General features: G+C 43.4%; 1 protein-coding gene across 2 annotated transcripts in view; it reads right to left on the bottom strand.

The window, feature by feature from the left end:
• The window catches only part of RFTN2 (raftlin family member 2), a 64411-nt gene that overhangs the window by 24392 nt on the left and 19807 nt on the right, over positions 1 to 20212 (bottom strand). For both annotated transcript variants that reach the window (XM_090045172.1, XM_090045173.1), the window contains 3 exons: positions 17701 to 17901; positions 4828 to 4949; positions 2051 to 2154 (listed from right to left, as the gene is read on the bottom strand). In XM_090045172.1, the coding sequence (XP_089901298.1) occupies positions 2051 to 2154; positions 4828 to 4949; positions 17701 to 17901 (427 nt within the window). The remainder of the gene's footprint in view (positions 1 to 2050; positions 2155 to 4827; positions 4950 to 17700; positions 17902 to 20212) is intronic.

Below are 20212 nucleotides of genomic sequence, written 5' to 3'. Positions count from 1 at the left end.
GTGGCCTTTCCTACATTGTAGTTTAGCTTTCCTTTTTTCATTTTCCTCCTTCAGTAGCCCTTATTTCCTGACTGGTAAACCATTATGCAGAAGTCAGATTCTGTTTGCCTGTTACCGGTGGTGGCTAAAATCAACAAAGAAGGAGCAAGTGCTTGAAATACTCTGACATCTGCTCAGTGCCTTACAGGTTACTGGAACAGTGCTACAGTTCCAGGATTTAACCTACCCTTTTCAATCTTTCAGAAAAGTTCCTCGACCAGGTTTAATTAATATTTTATAAATAGGGGAAGAATATAGCACTGTGGGATGGGACATTTTTACATGTACAAGTGCTGGACTGCCAGGTGTTTTGAAAAGTGCCTGGCACTGCAATACTTGCAGTTGTATAAGCAGCAAAATGCGTGTCAGCTTGGAGAAAATGGCAGCAGCGCGTTTTTAAACTAAAACACTGCAGATGTACTTTAGTTCAAAAGCACACCACTGCTGTTTTCTTCATGCTGATGCACATTCCGCCACTTATACGAGGCACACCATGGTGGACATCAGCTTCCGTGCAGAGCAGACTCAATTAATCAAGTCTGTTCCAAAGCAGCAGATCTCTGGCGTATCCAAGAACTAAAAGGTATGTGTATAAATACCCTAGAGGCCCTATGAGTCCTCTGTTCCTGTGCATATAACATATAACAAAAAGTGAAGTGGAATGTTTCCAAGGGCATGTATGTTTGTAGAGCTGGCCCTCTGAAATGCTTCAAAGGTGTTTGCAACATTGCAAGACTTACTTCTGGCTGAAACCTATGAATCGTACGTCTCCACAATAGAAAAGATTACAATTGATAATAGATAATTTATAAAAATGAAAACTTAATATTTATGAAAAGTGAAAGGGAGAGAGTAAAACTTGTTGGGATTTCTTAAACAACAGAAAATGTCATATTTTGTTTTCACAACTTTCTTCTTTTTCTGTATAATATTAATTATACTATTTTACCCAAAATTTAGATGTTCACTATGCAGACTAGCAATACACGCTTTCGGTTGGAAGGTGGTTGATTAAAGAATGATAAACACACTGGTAAGTAAAACCTCCACTGCTCAGGTTGGTTCTATGTGCACTCCACCCAAGGTAATCTCATGTTGGCTTGTTTAATGCAATTAGATCCTGACCAAAGCCTAGTAAAATCAACGAGCATTTTTAAATCAACTTAAATGGCCTCTGGATCAGGACCCAAGCATAGCTCCAGCTATTGGACCTTTTTCTTGAGACAGAGGTTAAAGGCAAACAAATGAATCAAAGACTTTAGTGTCTGTATTAAAAGAAAACTAGCTCAAGGTAGAAATTAGACATAGTTAAATTTACTAAATTACCTGGATTTGTTCTGACTTTTTCTTTAGTATGTTTGAAGTCTGAATGTGCTGTAGTAATCGCTTCTCGGCCTCTTGAAGGCTCAGACCGAGCGAAAACATTTTTTCTTCAGAACATATTGCTGGATTACAACTATACACTGCTGACAACAGACTTCTCCCCTATATGGAACTGTTTTAAAATGTTCTACTAAATAAAAGTTTTGTTCATTTAAAAAGATAATAAAAGTGCTAATTAATGGATGGTTGAAAATGATATCTTTGCTGAGATATGCATAGGAACACTCAGATAATTAGTTTAACTTTTTTATAATGCATTAAAATAATCTAAATGTATTCAACACAACTCTATATAGGAAAAACTGTAAATGTCAGTAAATGTCATACCTACTCATTAGTTCTGTTTAAATTCTGTAAATGTCAGAATTACCCTGATGGTCTGTAATCAAAACTTACTGGGAGGAGAAATTAAAAAGTTGTGCAAGGGGGAGTCCAAGGTTGCAGTTTCTGTTGTTATAGTTTGTATATTACTAACTGTAATTTTTGTAGAGGTACACAAGATGAAAATCTGTTCTTGCAGTAGTAAAGTGGATCCTAGTTTTATCATTTGTTCTTCCTGTAGGCAAGGCATCTGGCATCTTTGGGAACTGTGCACTAGTAGTTTCTGGATTACCTCCTTTCCAATTACCTGTCATGTCGGATGATGGGTGTAGGCAGCACACATGTAAGAAGCCATCCAAACTCCGCCAGTGTGTGTAGCAAAGGTCCATAATCTGTTTTGATTTCATATCCCTATATTATAAGTACAAAAAACGTATTAAGAGCACTTTTACTAGGGTAAGAGAGGCAACAGCAATTGTTTTAAGACCTGAAGCTAAGAACTGTTGAAAGGACAGAGTGAGAGAATTTTCCACCAGTGATTCTCTAATGGAAGAAAGCAACACTGACAAGTTCCCTGCAGGACAAAGCACAGTCAAGAAGCACAAGTCTAGAGGCTAAATTGATTCAATCTTTGCAGGTTAGTCTAAGCTACATAGATTGAACTGATAAGTAAGTGAACAGATATTCACTTTTGATTTGAGAAATGCCACCACATGGCTGCAGTAGGCCAGGCCAGGGACACTAGAGCATGTCTCCCCACTCATCTGGAGCAGACAGCTTGGGGCAAGGCTGGCCTACTCACACTTCGAGGTGGGGGTTTGCAGGGGAGGTGCAAAGTATCTTGGGAGAATCACAGAAAATTAGCGTTGGAAGGGACCTCAGGAGGTCATTTAGTCAAACCCTCTGCTCAAAGTAGGACCATCCCCAAACTAGATCATCCCAGCCACGGCTTTGTCTAGCTGGGTCTTAAAAACTTCCAAGGATGGAGAATTCACAACCTCTCTGGGTAACCTGTTCCAGCATTTTACTACCCTCCTACTGATAAAATTCTTCCTAATATCTAACCTAAACTTTTCTCAATGCAACTTGAAACCGTTGCTCCTTGTTCTGTCATCTGCTACCACTGAATACTGGGGGACTGAGTTCACTTGAATCTGGAGTGGATCTGGGACAGCAGTTCAATAAACCAATTTAACCTAAATCAGTTAAATCTGATATTAAATGCATCCAGCTTTATCATACACCAGTTTCATCCATTTTGATAGCAGTTTACGTGAACTGAAATTCTTGTGTTATAGATCTGAATTAATTTCTGATCACTTTTAATGATGTATGTGTAATTTCTGTCCCTAGCCCTGGAGGGCGGCAAGAGAGGCACGGCCAGACTGCAGTGGGAAAACAAAGAGATTTAGCTCTTTGGTTCTACATCTGTCTGCCACTCAGGTGCCTCTTTTCAGCCAGGACTGCGTGTGAGATCAAGTGTCCAAGGCCTCTGGCTCTCTGCAGGCAAATAGCTATTAAGTCAGAAACATTTTTTTTTGTGAGGTTTTTACTTTTTGTCCTTAGCTGAGTGAACGTTGTTTTTCAAAACTTCGAAATTTTCTGCAGAATTCAATTACCCTGGAGTAATGACTAATTACTGCTTTTTTTTATACACTTTAGTATGAGAGCAACAGAGCTACACTTGCTTAAAACTATGACTGAATTGGTCCCAAATCTGTAAATCTGCATATCTGCTTGTCCTGGGACCCGAGGAAGCCGGGAAGACTTACTGGGAGAGCAGGATGCCGCAACAGAGAGAGCCCGCGCGGCTCGTTAGCCATGTCTATGTACAGCTGTGGCCGGCAGCTGACAGTGACGTCAGCCGCCGGCCGGGAGATTTAAAAATGGCGGCCGCTGCTCCGGAGGCAGCGGATGGAGAGGGGAACAAACGGCTGGCAAAGCCGCCCCTGCCGTTAGCCCAAGGGTTCGAGAGTCTGGGAGCCTGGAGAAGAGGCGGAACGGTTGGATCACCAGCGGATGAAGCCTGCGGTGGCAGATCGGGTGAGCAACGAAGGATCCAGACCACCCAGGAAGATCCCGAGACGCTTGTAGTAAGTGCCGTGGCAGTGGGTGCGGGAAGCACCGAAGAGGGGCGTGAGGCTGAAGGCTCACTTGGCGGGAGAGAAAGATCAGGGCGGGATCGCCGCCTGGAATAGAAGGCATTGATTGAAGAATATGGGGACAGCGCTATATATCCATCCAAGAGACGTCACTCCTGGGCAAGACCTTAGGGGCGTTGGTGGCAGGTCAGGGAGGTAGACCTTATAGAAGGATCACTTTGAGGAAGTACGCAGCTGATGATGTAGGGTGACGGATCGGTGGTGGGAATTATCCTTTGTAATAGGGCTGGAACATCTATATTGGCAGGGAAGGAGTCGGCTGGCACATCACGGAGCAGGTGCAGGGAAGTGGAGACCGCAGGTGGCGTGAGGCCGGGGTGTAGGGGTGGCAGGAGCCCTGTATGTAACCGATGAGGCCAACCCGGGACACCGAGGGACCAGTGGACTAGCCCCGCCCCACTGGGATAACAGCAAAGTCGTGGCAGGCGAGAAGCGGGGTTGGTCGAAGCGGGTATACAACCAAACGTAGTAACACCAACGTTCGGTGAAGAGGGCGGTCGCCAGGACAGAGCCAGACTACTCGTAGAGAGCTACGAAGGCCCGTCGGGGATGCTGCTTATATGCATAAAGGAAAGATTTCAAGTAATATTTCCTCAAAGACATGTATGTGCCTCTTTTCAGATCAATAATTTGATAAACTTCTTTAAAAAAATAAAAAATTGGTAACAACATGGTGTTTGGCTTAAGTAATATAAAACAAATATAATTTTTTTAGCAAGTGTAAAACATTATTTTTCACATAGTTTTGTAGGTATTTGATTATAAACACAGAAATTGATTATTCAGTTTATACTTTCAGTGATAGTCCTGTTTATGAAAGAGGATTACAATTCTCTATCCTAAACTTGTATCTAATTTCAATAAGAACAGACTAAGGAAAAAACAACACAAAAAGTAAACTGCTCTGGAAACAGTGAATTACCTCAATGACTGTCCATTGTTCTACAACTATTGCATCGTTTCCTTTCCTGTTAGAACCTGGAACTCCTGAGCCTTCTTCTTCATATAAAAAAAAACCTTCTATAGATTTAGGCAAGTGATCTCCTGTAGAAACAAGGACACATTTAGATGGACTGTATTTAGGCCACATACTGAAAGATGTCTGCAATGGTTTAACTTTACAGACTGTGAATAATCCTTGGAAGTCAAGTTATCCAAGACATCAAATTACTTCAGTTTAATGTCTTTGTTTCTGGTTGTCTCAATCACAGTGCTGAGACTACTATGTCAAATTATTAAACAAAAACATATTTTCTGTGTTTTTCAGTGAGCGAGCTATTAACAAAAGGCAGGTTTCTATATTAGTAAAAGTATTAGCAAGCAAACGACATACTTAAATATTAACTTCTATTTCTTATACATGAGAAAATTATTTACTGTTTATGTAACACATAAATACAGAAACTCTATACTCAACCTTTAAATTATATAGGTATAACCACAAACAGTTATTGGAAAGGGGAGAGGATTAAAGGAAAAATTGAGCATAAATTGCAATGTCTATCCACAGTTAACCTAAACCCCCCCCGCAAATACCTATATGGCCACAGGAAGAACCTGAAACAGAAATAATTGTAGAAGGATGCCTGATGGGAAGGAAGTTTCAGAGAGCACCTCCCTGACTTACTTCTTGACACTATCCAGCTGGCCAAAACTAAAGCTGTGCACCATATCATGGTTCATTCTCTGTCTTTGATAGCATAGTGCAATTCCTAAGAGTCATCTGCAAGCTGTTTGTGCAGTTGTTCCTTAGTAGCTGAGAATCTTAAAAACTAAAAAAAAACAACAACTAAATTTAAACAGAAAGTAGAAATACTATAAGAATATCAGTTTTTAATCCTCTCCAGCATGCCATGAATATGAGAAGAAGACTGGTTCTGTAACATAACTTACAGCTATGCAGAACTACTATTTATTTTTCTGTAAAGTAAGTAAATGAATAAATAAATAAAAAGTTCTATAATTAGCCTAACTCAGAATTTTACCAGATGGAAATACATTTTCTAAATAAGTTATGGATTCCAACTTCTCAAACATCTGTTTTCTAATGCCAAGTATTGAGACATAACATTTACTTCTTTTGAGTCCATATTTATAAAAAATAATATTTGTTTCTGGACATATGGATATTTAAAACCAATAATTTACATGCACATATGCCTATCATGCAGATATAGAAAAAGAAGACATAATATTTTATTTTTACACATGCATTGAGATAATATGGTTAAGTCTGCAAATACAAAATGAGTGCATAATCATACACATTTTTATTATTGTTTGTAACAGCTCAGTTCTGTAATTCAATTAACTACAAAACTTATTTTGAGATATCAGGAAGACACTTGAAATAATCTCTTAAAGGTTAAAATATTTCCTACTTTATTGTTATTATAAGCGGGTGAAATAGGACTCTGTCGAAATATGTAGAAAATAAAATCACCATTTTTTAAGTCACCCCTCCATCAAACTTGCTTGAATACTCTTAACACCAGCACTGCCTTTTTGGACACCGTGATCAATATCCAAGATGGTAAAATTCAAACCACCATATATAAGAAACCCACGAACCAACATACATATCTACACAGAACCAGCAGTCTCCCTAAACACAACAAGGAATCTGTAATATATAGCCAAGCTCTCCAATACCACCGAATTTGCAGTGAGGAGAACACCTGTGACTGCCACCTCACAAATTTCAAAAAGGCCTTCACATTTTTGAAAGAGCCACCCGGATACCACGTGAAGATTTGCTGTAGTACAAAAAGAAAATTCCCTACAAACTGCATACCATTAGTTATGACATATCACCCTTGCCTGGAACCTACACAGAAAATCCTCAAACAATTGCAACACATACTAGAAGACCCCTCTCTTAAAAGAGACCTTTTCAGAACCATCCATCCTAGCCTTTAAACAAGCACTGAACCTTGCTAACCTCATCACTAGAGACAAACTCCCTATGACCAAAACCACATCAAATGGATCCAGACAATGCCAGGACAAGAAATGCAAAACCTGCCAACACATATCCACCGCCCCCCACAATAACTTCACCCCACAACAGCACCATCAGCATTCCTGGATCTTAGAGCTGCACCTCCAGAAATGTTATACATGTCATCCAGTGCACCAAATGCCCTGATGGAAAACATGTTGGAGAAACCAAACAACTGGACACCAGAATGAATGTACAACAAAAATCTAACAAAAACAAGAATACTCAACTACTTGTGGGGTCACACTTCTCACAGGGCCATCATTTCCTCTCCAATCTCTCAGTTCTAATCCTCAAAGAGAATTTACAAAATACCTTCCACAGACAAGCCTACGAACTTCATTTCATAAATATACTGGATACAAAAAAATCAGACTTAATACAGACATTGGTTTTATGACACATGATACAACCTGCCTGACATCTGATTCTACAGGTACCTGCCTGACCTATCCTCTTACATCCTTCTTTCACCACACCTTTTCTCCCCTCCCCTTCCCTACTTTTCTGCCCTTTGTCTCCCTGATTTCCTACTATTTCCTTCTTCATTGAGAGCCTCTTTCTTACTGTAGCAGGACACCAGGATGCCTGCTACTAGATAATGGTGTAGCAGGGCACTAAGGAGCCTGCTACTGATAGTGGTGATATAGGCCTAGCTGCCACTCGATAGGGCAGCACAGCTGTGAGCTGCCAAAGCAACTAATTGGGTCAGCTGACCGCCAGGGGGCAGGGCCTGGCCTTTATAAACAGAGGAGGCTAAGGCCAGAGCCAGCCCCCTTCTGGCAGCCTAAGGAGTAAGAGCTCTGCTAGAGCGAGCAGGGCGGTGTTGTGCAGCAGCATGCGGATACAGGGTGGAGAGGACCCTGACAGGGATGAAAGAAGGATAGCCAGGTTGGCCTAAGATTTGTGTTACAGTCTAAGGGCCTTGTGTTTCTGTTTGGTTTGGCTGTTGTGATTATTACACCGGAGGACCGGGCGAGGCTGTAGGAGTGGAGGAGGCCTCAAGGGAGCTCTCCGGTAGAGGGGGAGTTCCTGGCACCACGGAGGGTGCCACATTGTGGGGGTGTCCCAACCCCAGCCCAGCGGGGGCAGCTTCGGGAAGAGCTTGGTGGACGCAGAAGCCCAGTGGGGCATAGGCCCAGGAAGGTGGGTCTGAGCTAGTGGGGTATCCCGACCCCTGCCCAGCGGGGACGATATTGGGACGAGCCCCAATTGGGAACCCAATTGGGAAGAGCCCCATTGGGGCACAGGCCCAAGAAGACGGGTCTGGGGGCCAGGAGAGGCTAAGGCCGCCTGAGCCCCAACCTTGGGAAGCCTGAGTCGGGCATAGAAGGCCCCAGTGTGGGCAGGCGTGTGAAAGGTTTATGTATTGTTTATGATTTCTATCACTAGTACCCAAAACCAATTTTAGATCTAGGCTATTTTCTTAAAAACATAATTTCACATTATTATCAGCTGAATACTTTGCACTTCAAGAAAGCTGATACATAAAATATTTCAAAAACCTCCCCCGCAATTTGGATTTTAAAAGATGTGTGCCTACTTTGCTAGTACATTTGGTGGTGCTATCCCTTATTCTCTCACTTTTACTTTTTATTTTATTTTGCTTTTAAAACAGAAAACCCTTTTTGGTAGGAAATGTGTTTGTAGAGTATCTTAGGCAATCCTGTATTATAAATCAACAAGATTGATCAAGTCCAACCAGTTGCAGAAATAATCTTCTGCCACAGGCCCTATGTAGGTTACAAAAAATCATTTGATCTAAGAACAGTTATTTTCAGAAGCTATGAGAACAAAATTTGTCAGTATTTTGTTTATTAAAGTAACTTTACTCCTAATTTTAAAACACGAGATTGTGCAATTAACATTAATCCATAAGAAAATCCAATGCAAACCTGTTGGTTGTTGCCAATTTTGTTTTTTTATTGGCAGAAAACTTAGCTATAGAAATTTACCAGCTAAGCTGTCTTTTTATATCTAGTGAAGGGAGAAGGTAACATTTCTTTTTTTGTCTGGGCAATTTAATATCGTGATAGAACCCAGAAAATAAAGATAATATTTCATTTTCTAAGCAACTCTCATTTTTTTTGATTCCTAACACCAAAGAACCTACCATGTCAACATTTTATTTTTCTGTTTCTTAGCTTTCTTGGAGAGCAAAATTGTCAACTAATTATATTATTCTTTTAGATACGCCTCAAGAACCAATCAGTCAAGAAAGAACCCATTAGCTAATAGCAGCTGTAGCTCTTTCTCAGGTTACTGACACTTGATCGACTGGAGAAACCCTCACCCACAAGTTGGGCTGTTTCTTTAAATGTGTGCAATGTAATCCAGCACTGTCATACCCAAGATCCCAAATTGCCAGCAAGGCTAGGCAGTATCAGAGGCGCTATGGAATGCCTATAAAAGATACTCCCTCACTGTTAAATATAGAAAAGTTCTTCATAAAGAAGAAATGGTAGACACAGAGCATGGGAGACTTGCAAAACTTCTGTTGGCCAACAGCTGAAGAAATTAATTTTGGCTAAAAGATTTATTCCTTAATGAACTGGGGTCTCTGGTGCGCCAGCTGGAGGAGCTCCAGGCCACAGTTCAGAGACTGCGTGCCATCAGGGACTGCGAGCAGGAGATAGACTCCTACTGCCAGGCCCTTCTCCCCCAGGAGCCGCAGGGGAGAGCACCGTCTCCCTCCACGACTAAGGAGGACTCTGGGACCTCCCGCTCTGCCCAGTCAGGGGCATGGACCAAGGTGGTCAAGGGCCCGAAGGCCCGCTGCACCAAGGCCCCTCCCTCGCCGGAGCTTAGCAACAGGTTCGCACCTCTTGCAGCCCCAGCAGAGCCTGCTCAGTTGCCAGCTCCTGCAGGCAACCCAGGCTCAACCACAGCTACTGCCCCCACGCTCCCCAAGTCAAAGCGAAAGGTGTTTGTTGTGGGAGACTCCATCCTGCGGGACACTGAGGGGGCAATATGCCGTCCCTACCCCTTAGCCTGGGAAGTCTGCTGCTTCCCGGGGGCCCGCATCCGAGACATTGCGGAGAGGATCCCGCAGCTCCTCTGGTCCACAGACCATTACCCCATGCTCCTTATTCATGTGGGCACCAATGACACGGCTCGGAGCACCCCCAGCCAGGTCATGAGGTGCTACAGGGAGTTGGAAGCGGGGCTTAGGGGTCTGGGAGCTCAGGTGGTGTTTTCGTCAATCCTCCCAGTCTCGGGCTATGGGCTGAGGAGGGAGAGGAGAATCCACACACTGAACCAAAGACTGCGGAGCTGGTGTCATCGGGAAGGCTTTGACTTCCATGATCACAGCCCGCTCTTTGGTGAGAGAGGCAGCAAGCTGCTGGGAAGAGATGGCCTCCATCTCTCCCCCCTGGGGAGGAGGCTCTTCTCAGCCAGGCTGGCTGATCTGCTCCACCGGGCTTTAAACTAAGCCCGCTGGGGGATGGGGGAAACGACTGCCACTGCTGGCCCGCTGAGCGACCCTTGCAAAGCCAACAGACCAAGGCACTTAAGGGAGCCCACCCCTGCTCCAGCCCTGGCACAATCTGTGGGCAAGGCAAGAGCCCCTAAGGGCACACTTGCCTGCCTGTACACTAATGCCAGGAGCCTGGGCAACAAGCAGGAGGAGCTTGTCCTCCTGCTCAGTGCAAAGAATTATGACATCATTGGGATAACGGAGACCTGGTGGGACTCCACTCATGACTGGACCACGGGTATAGAGGGCTGTACCCTGTACAGGAGGGATCATGTTGACAAAAGGGGCGGGGGTGTAGCTCTCTATGTGAAGGAAAGCTACATGTCCCTGCAAGCTGATGTTGGCGACCGGCATGGACAGCTAGAGACCCTCTGGGTAAAAATTCGTGGGAAAAATGGCACAGGGGACACAACGGTGGGAGTCTACTACAGACTTCCCACTCAAAGTCCTGAGCTTGACCACGAGTTCGCCCGGGAACTGACTGAGGCCGCTTGCTCCAGGACCTTGGTTGTCATGGGTGACTTCAATTACCCGGACATCTCGTGGGAAGATCACTCAGCAAAATCCGAGCGGTCGCAAAGCTTTCTCTCATGCGTGGATGACCTCTACCTGACTCAAAAAGTCTATGGGCCAATGAGAGGCAAAGCGCTGCTCGACCTGGTACTGGCTAAGGGGGACAACCTAATCGGCGACCTAGTGATCGATGGGAAGCTGGGTGACAGCGACCACGAGCTGATCACCTTCACCATCCGCCGTAAAGCTGGCAAGTCAGTCAGCAACACAGAAGTCCTTGACTTCAGAAAAGCTGACTTTGACAAGCTCAAGAGGCTTGTTGGTCAGGCCCTCAGGGACCGTGACACCAGGGAGATGGGAGTTCAAGAAGAGTGGTTGCTTCTCAAGGAAGCGATCCTCAGTGCACAAGCTAAATCTATTTCAACACAGAGGAAAGGCAGCAAGAAGGCACAGCAGCCCCCCGGCTCTCTAGGGACCTAGCGGACCTCCTGAGGTTAAAAAGGAAAGCCTACAAAGGATGGAGGACGGGATTCACCTCCAAGGAGGATTATTCTGCACTGGTCCGGTCCTGCAGGGAGCAAACCAGGAAAGCCAAAGCTGCAACTGAACTCCAACTAGCTTCAAGCATCAAGGACAACAAAAAGTCCTTTTTCAGATATGTGGGGAGCTGGAGGAAAAGCAAGGGCAATGTTGGACCCCTGCTAAACCAGATGGGGCAACTGATGCCCAGGAAAAAGCCAACCTATTAAATAGGTACTTTGCGTCAGTCTTTCATCAGTCCCATGGGACGTCCATGCCTGCTATGGGACAGGGAGATCCGGGTCATGGGGATCCCCTACCCTCCATAAATGCTGACCTCGTGAAGGAACACCTTGAGAAGCTGGATACCTTCAAGTCAGCTGGCCCTGACAACCTGCACCCCAGGGTACTCAAGGAGCTGGCGAGTGTCATAGCCCAGCCCCTGGCACGGATCTTTGAAAACTCCTGGCGCTCTGGTGTAGTGCCCGAAGACTGGAAGAAGGCCAATGTGGTGACGATCTTCAAGAAAGGGAGGAGAGTGGATCTGGCTAACTACAGGCCCATTAGCCTGACTTCTATCCTGGGGAACATCTTAGAAAAGTTTATTAAGGAGGCCATCCTTGAGGGACTGGCCCAGGCTAACATTCTAAGGGATAGCCAGCATGGGTTTGTTGCGGGTAGGTCTTGTTTGACCAATCTCATTTCCTTCTATGACCAGGTGACCTATCACCTGGACAAGGGAGAAGAGATTGATGTCATATATCTTCACTTCAAAAAAGCCTTTGATCTGGTATCCCACGATCACCTCTTGGCCAGACTGGCCAGTTGTGGCCTTGGCTCCACCACGATCCGCTGGCTGGGAAACTGGCTCTGTGGTCAGACCCAGAGGGTTGTAATCGATGGCAGTGACTCATCGTGGTGCCCTGTGACCAGTGGGGTCCCTCAAGGCTCTGTCCTGGGACTCATCCTGTTCAACATCTTCATTAATGATGTGGATATTGGAGTCAGGAGTGGACTGGCCAAGTTCGCCGATGACACCAAACTTTGGGGCAAAGCATCCACGCCAGAAGATAGGCGGGTGATCCAGCGTGACCTGGACAAGCTCAGCAAATGGGCGGACGAGAACCTGATGGTGTTTAACACTGAAAAATGCAAGGTTCTCCACCTTGGGAGGAAAAACCTGCAGCATCTTTATAGGCTCAGCAGTGCTACGTTGGATAGCACTACAGAAGAAAGAGACTTGGGGGTCATCATGGACCAGAAGATGAACATGAGCCTCCAATGCGATGCTGCAGCTAGTAAAGCGACCAAAAAGCTGGCTTGCATCCATAGATGCTTCTCGAGCAAATCCCGGGACGTCATTCTCCCCTTGTACTCGGCCTTGGTGAGGCCGCAGCTGGAGTACTGCGTCCAGTTTTGGGCTCCACAATTCAAAAAGGATGTGGAGAAGCTTGAGAGAGTCCAGAGGAGAGCCACGCGCATGATCAGAGGTCATGATCAGAGACCGTTTCAGGCTGGACATAAGGAAGAATTTCTTTACTGTCCGAGCCCCCAAGGTCTGGAACAGTCTGCCAGCGGAGGTGGTTCAAGCACCTACATTGAACACCTTCAAGAGTAAATTGGATGCTTATTTTGCTGGGATCCTATGACCCCAGCTGACTTCCTGCCCTTTGGGCAGGGGGCTGGACTCGATGATCTCCCGAGGTCCCTTCCAGCCCTAATGTCTATGAAATCTATGAACTGTAACGGGTATTTCCAGAGGAGTTTTTCTTTTATCACCACCAGTGAAAGAGGTATACTAGAGACTAAGGATGTGATTTCACTGAATCAAATCAAAAGGAATCTTTGCATTAACTTCAGCAGTGTTTGGATTGGGGCCTTTGAGTCAAGATATACCTTCAAAATTCACCATTTTTTGCATACGGGGACATGGCTTAATAATGAAACCTGTGTAATTTCTGTGCATTTAAGAGCGGATCCATGGCTTTTAATAATTACTAAACTTTTTTTTCCCTCAATGTGATAGCAGTGTGACAAAAAGTGAAGGATTTACATGAAGGGGCATTTTTTTCAAAAACACTAAGGGAACAGACAGACTTTAGGGCCTTGCTCTAACTCATGGTGCTTTACATAAAGTGCAACAGGTGTTTGCCTGTTGGGTTGGGGGAAGTGCAGAGCTGGAGCCAGCCTGCACTAACCCAGGCCAGCACGTAGGAGCATTCCAGCAGCCTCCCATGAGGCTGCCAAACCACCCCTTTCCCCAGCCCAGCCCTACCCCCCCAGGTCCAGGGAGGGAAAGAGGGGAAGGACCTCCCAGTTGCTGAATGGCCAGAACTGGGAATAGGGTGGGAAATGGGGCCCCCTTGCCTTGTCCATCCCCCCCCAATCTAGGGTACTGGGGGGAGCTGGATTTGGCCCAGGAGGCGAAAAAGCTCCCCCAAGTTCTGGCCATTACTGGCTGCTCCCAGCTGCTGAATGGTCAGAGCTGGGAGGAGGGATGGGGAATGGAGCCCTCTCGCCTTAGAGGCCTGACCTGGCTCCCCCCCAGTACCCTAGCTGGGGTAGCTGGGGAGGGCCACAAGGTGAAGGGGCCCTATTCCTCCCCCCCATTCCCCTCCCCCCAGCACAGCTATAGCCATTCAGCAGCCCGGAGCTCCCTCTCTTTTCCCTTGACAGCCCAGATGCCAGGGCTGGACACCAGCCCAGCCCCGCCCCATGTGAAAAAATAACCCTGGAGGGAATGCAAGTTCCTTAAGGCGCTCTGCTTTTGATTGCCTTAATGTGATATTTGATTTAACCAGGGTTAATTTTTTGCCCAACTGGCCATTTTAAATGCTCTTGGCAGCTAAGCACGAATGTTATGACATGGCTGTAGAGCACTTTCAGGGGCCAGATCACTCTAAAATGTCACTGCTGTCTGCACCCTGAATTCTTAACAGATTTAATTGTTTATAAGGATTCATTTTTATTGTTTATTGATTTACTTTCAAACATTTTATCTACTATAAATTTGTTTACTTTTTCTTTTAAATTGCTCAGTAACCCATATAATCTTAACATAGGGAAGCTTCATAGAGTTATTATTAAATAGACCAGGAAAAACAGAATGATGTTAAGTAACATATATCCTGACCAGAAGTTGAGAGATATATTACAGTTTAACTTGGATAAAAATTTATCTTGAACCAGTCTATAAACATGGGAGAGGGGGTGACGAAAAAGATTTGCAGCTCCTCCTGCTAATCATTTTATCCAAGGTAAATAACCCTTATACACCTTTAAAATAAATAATTAAATAGTAACTGACTGCCTTTTTAGCTGCAAACTGAAGAACGAGATTTCTTTCTCTCAAATGCATACATGAACTGAATAAATATGACAAAGAATAGTGGCATGAAATACACTTTTAAAATAAATAATTAAATAGTAACTGACTGCCTTTTTAGCCGCAAACTGAAGAACGAGATTTCTTTCTCTCAAATGCATACATGAACTGAATAAATATGACAAAGAATAGTGGCATGAAATAACAGTGATGCACAGCAAAAGTTCTAAACATTTTTTTCCTTTCTTCAGTACTCATATTGTGAAGCAGACTAGATAGACAGGCACACTAATATATTTATTATTAAAAAACTATATAGTGCCACATAGGGAAACTGAATAGTGAAACTGCTATCAGGTAACAAGCAGCTACTAAATGACTCATAACAATTTCTTTTACATTTATTATTTAGCTGTCACCCTTAATATACTTGATTATTTTCTATAGAATGATTTTGAATCTCGCAGAAATTGTTTGTGAGAGTCTAAAGAAACACTTCAGTGAACTTTTACAAAGCAGCTTTTCTGAATTACAGTCCTGTGCTTCATTCACTCATACATAACTGCCATAAGCAACTATAAAGGAACACTGATCACTTAGAATCTAGGACAACTGAGGCAACCAAACTTGGTCAGACAACAAAATGCTAGGTTAGAGGAATATAAACTCTCCATTTAGCATGATATAACTTTTCATTTCTTATGTAATCAGTAACACTGGCAATGAAGTAGGTCAAGCAGTTCAGATCTATTCATCCAGCATCAGTGTACAACCGTAAAATATTCTTTTCTTTGCAGTATATTCTAATTTTAAATGATTTAATACCAAGCTACAGAAAAAGCAGTTTATTAAGCACTCTTCACTAAAGATCAAAATTAGTTTTAAATACTTGGAAAAGATTTTGCTACATAAAATGTTACTTTTGAAACTCTTTAATATAACTTACTATTTCTGATGTCAGTAAAGGCAGTAAAACATCTTAATTAAAACATTATTCATGCCTTAAAAGGCACAGTAATTGAATGCGTTAAGCCAAAGCAGCTTTCAACTAAAAAATAGTTTTTGATGTTGAGAAACTCAAGTATTATTACTATTTACAATAGTACTAGCAATGCCAAGAATCTTTGTTGCAGGGTGTGCTGGCTCTTAACAGGATTCAGACTCAACTGTGCTTTGGGCTCTCTTGCTAAGTGATTAATTTAAGTTTGGGCATGGATGTGGCTGAGTCAGGTGCCCAGGAACAGGTGCCAGTGCAAAGACCAGGCTTCCTGTAAGATGGAACCTGCTCTGTCAGGGTAAAGTCCAGAGGCTAGAAAAAGGCGAAGGGGAACCTCTTTAGGGAAGCACAGCCTGTCCCGGTTGCCCTGTTCAGAGGAATCTGAGGAGCAGAGGAAGAGTGCTAGAGGCTAAAGGGTGATGCTGGAGAGAGAAAAGCATGGACATTGAATAGGGGATACAAATGGAAAGAGAAGACCAAGATCTCCATGCCAGCCAGATGGAGAGGTCTGGTAGGAACTACCTGCAATGAGGGATAGGAATGAAGATGAAGGAAGAAGAGATCTGAGGAAACTGCAGGCAGAACAAGTGTAAGCAAAGAGCTGAAGAGATTGTAGAGTGGAGAAAGGATTTTTTTAGTTTAATTTTATATTGAATATTTTAGATCATTAGAAGGGGTATTATTTGACTTGTACGGAATCTGATAACTTTAAGAAATGGAAACTGAGGTGGCAGCTGTGTCTAATGACAGCACAAGTAAGATTTGACTTCAGATCCTGAATAAGCATCATACAAAATACTTAATAAGAGCCAGCCTCTGCCCCAAAATAATTATAAGCTAAAAGCAACTGGGTAACTGTGACAAAATTTATATTAGAAGCCAGGATTATTGATTTCTTTTAATTAATTCTAATAAAACTGTTTGTGAAATCTTGACACTTAAAACAAACCAGCAGCAGCAACAAAAAAATGACTGAAAAAAAGCAATCCCACCCTTCCAAAACAACAAAAACCCCTCTTGCAAAGGGATGGACATTGGTGAACCTCCAGGCTAATATAGAAGTCTAGATCTAACTTATTTATAAATTCTAAAATTATAAACCAGCACAAGCAGTCACAAAGAAAGCTTGATGCTTAATGATGATTGCTGAAATAGCTAGCAATACAACTGCAGCAAGCCACATGTCTCTCTCTTTCCTGTTGGATAATGCATGGTTAAAGAGCCAAATACTAACTTCTAAAATGAACAGGGTTGGGTTCAATTATAATATGTTGTTGTCAGTTATCATCCAAAAGAATTATAAAGTTCTTGGTGGGTGATAACATATTTGTGCATTTACAATCTCTGAATGCTCAGGAACTTAAATGGAGCCAAGAAGCTGTCCTTAAAGGCCTAATATTTCAGCCCTAACAAAGACAGAAGAACACTAATTCACTTCAAAATATGCTATTAACACAATAAAGCCTACAGGAAGAGGTCTACAATATACTATTTGTATTGGTTTTATTTAATAGTGATAATACTCTATTTACCATGGAAGTATAGGTTCCTCAAGATCAACTGGGGGTGCTCAAAAATCACAGGTGTGGACTCAAGTAAATAGTAAGGGGGAGGTGCTCAATGAATCAGGGAAAATTGTGCATAAATATTTGTGATTACAATTTTTTTCTGTTTTTTATTAAAATAGCAGGGGCACTAAATTCATATGTTACTGCCTCCATGTTGCACCAGGCAAAAGAAAACAGAAATTTAAATTTTTCTAAGAGATGACCGTCAAAGAAATATGGAAAGGCCTTTTTATTTTTTAAATAATCTCGCATTCTTTTAATTACAATGACAACGGAACCATTTCTAAAATTTTCCTCTTCAAACTAAGAACCACAATTTGACCTACATTTTGCAAAACAAACATATAATAGTTTAAAATTTCAAGAGAAATATGATTTCCGGAATTACACTTACCTTTAGAAATATCCCAGTGTACAAAAGAATCAATTAATGATAATCCTTGTTTATAATAAAAGGTGGTTAATTCTAGCCAATCTGCATCTAGGGAACTAATAACTGACCCTTTTCTTGTTACTTTCATAGACAAAATGCCTTCATGATATGTCCAGCAGGTTGAATCATCATCAAAAACATTGAAGACTGAATACAACTTATCTAGAGAAAAGAAAAAACAATGCTTCAAATGAACACAGTCAACTTAAGAATACTTTTTGGCTAAACATTTTTATTTTTAATGTAATTTTAATATGAAAACTGAAGATTAGAAAAATATGCTTTCTTCCTTTTTCAACTTGTTTTTACATTTAGAACAAATTATATATAAATATTTTTATCACTCACCTATATAATCACTCAGCTAGGTAAGTTCTCCATGATGTCTGTGTGGTCTTTCACACAGCAGCAGGAGAGAGAAATATAATAATAAGAAAAAATACCAGAATAGGTAAGTATAAAACCTAAAGTATTGACTTGGGGGAATGGTGCCTGAAACTGCTTTAACTTTTAAAAAAAACTGACTAGGTTTCAACTCAAAATCAGTTTTAGGGAGCCTGGGGAAAAAACCCAAATACCCTGTCTTTGGATACCACAATACAGAGTTCGGTAGTGTGCAAGCAGACGCAGGCATGGGCTGTGCAGGTGAGGTATGTAGGGAAACTGAGGCATAAACTGTGGATAGGGTGGAGAGCAGTGGCAGCAGGGGTCAGGAGAATCAGAAGCAGGGGTCAAGAAAATCTGGCGATCTTTCCACCTGCACCCCCTCCCGCAGTTGAATTTAGAATTTCCCTGCCCAGGATTTGTAGCAGGGAGATGAAATTGACACGGTGGCTTTCCAGGGAAGGTACTGGAAAATCCAAGGAGTTCTTGGAGGGGTGGGCCCAGAGCACCCAGTTCCTTGGGAACCACAAGCAGGGGCCACACAGCTCTCCAGCACCTGAAAAATCCCTCCACTCCAATATCTTGCCTCAGTCCAAGTCTTCCTCCCTGTCTAGGGCTAGGGACAGATATTCAAAAAGCCCAAGCCTGAATTGATTCAATTTTTGCAGGTTAGTCTAACCTGGCTAGGCTGAACTGGTTTGTAAGTGTACTGATATCCTCTCTGGACTGAAGAAATGCAGGCACATGCCTGCAGTGGCTCAGCCTAGAACCTGAGGGGCACTAGAGCAGCCCTTCCTTCCCTTCTTCAGTGCTTAGGAGGAAGGCTGCGTCAGTAGCTACTAAACATGGGAATTAGGGGTCCATCCAGCCTCTGAATCAAAACTTCCAAGACTTTAAATGTTAGAGACTGCAAATGGGAGAGCAACAGGGGAAAAAACTCTGGTTATGCCCTGTTCACTCTTCCTTTCAGCACCCACTCTTTGCCACTGTGACACAGGCCTATTAGATATGCCATAAAGTCAGCCCATCAAAAATGCTAAAAGCCTCCCTTAATAGGAGGCCAATGGGTACACATCAACTGATTTCTTGGGACACAAAAAGAAAACAGGGATAGGAGTGAAAGTTACAGGTTCAAAACAAGGGATCCAGAAAGGGATGCCAAGCAGAGCACACTGGTCGGGGCCTGCTGCCCCCTGAATGAATCGAGGGAGCCTGTGGATGCTGAACAGTGAAATTCTGCCCAGATATGTGAACAGAGGAGTGAAAGGAAGACAGCCCTATACTCATGCAGGTTCCCCCCAACCAGAGCTTCCATCCTGGTCTTGTAAATGGCTAGCTTGTCCAAAGCCAAGAGGAGGTTGACCAGGAGGTCCCAGAGCTTGGTGGGGCCATAGAGGGGGAATACATAAAGAAAGGTGCAGGGAGAAGAGCAGCCAGAACTTCAGCAGGAAGTTCTGGAGGGGGCAAAAGAGGGGCTGCAACCTGATGCACTCAAGGTAAGCATACGCCAGGGTCTCCCTCTGTTGGCAAAAGGGGCCTGTGTTAGGGTGTCCTTAAAACGCACCAGATACACACCCATGGCGATGGCTCCATGGAGGAGCTGCCAGCTGGGGGCCTTGGATGCTCATGGGATCAGGGTAGAATACAAACCTGTCCACTGGGGACCCTTGCACTGTGACACAGGGTATGATAGACCTACGGTCTGACCCGGTAAATGGCAGTTCTTATATTCTTATGTTCTATGTTCAGTGTATGTGTGGACCCTTCTCTTCATGGACAGCTGAGAATTGGTTCCCAATCAGTGACATTCTTGGAACGGTGTGAGTGTTATGTCTCTCTGCACCTTGAGGGTGGTGTCACATGTACAACTTAACACTTACTAAGCATAGTTAAAACTCAAGCAGCTGCATGTTCAAGCAGGTCAGCACAAGTTGCATGGCCTCTTAGTGTTAAAAAGCTGTCCCCTTTCAGGTGAAGATGATCTCCTTAACAGGTACTAACTTTAATAAGTCACTGCATCCCAATGATTTGCAGCTGTTACAAGTAAATGTGTGACACCCCCTAGCACTTACCTTAAATAAATCACAAC

Source organism: Crocodylus siamensis, chromosome 4, assembly GCF_052110815.1.
Source record: "Crocodylus siamensis isolate JL-2025a chromosome 4, ASM5211081v1, whole genome shotgun sequence".
NCBI classification, from domain to species: domain Eukaryota; kingdom Metazoa; phylum Chordata; order Crocodylia; family Crocodylidae; genus Crocodylus; species Crocodylus siamensis.
This window is presented reverse-complemented; position numbering and strand designations above follow the sequence as displayed.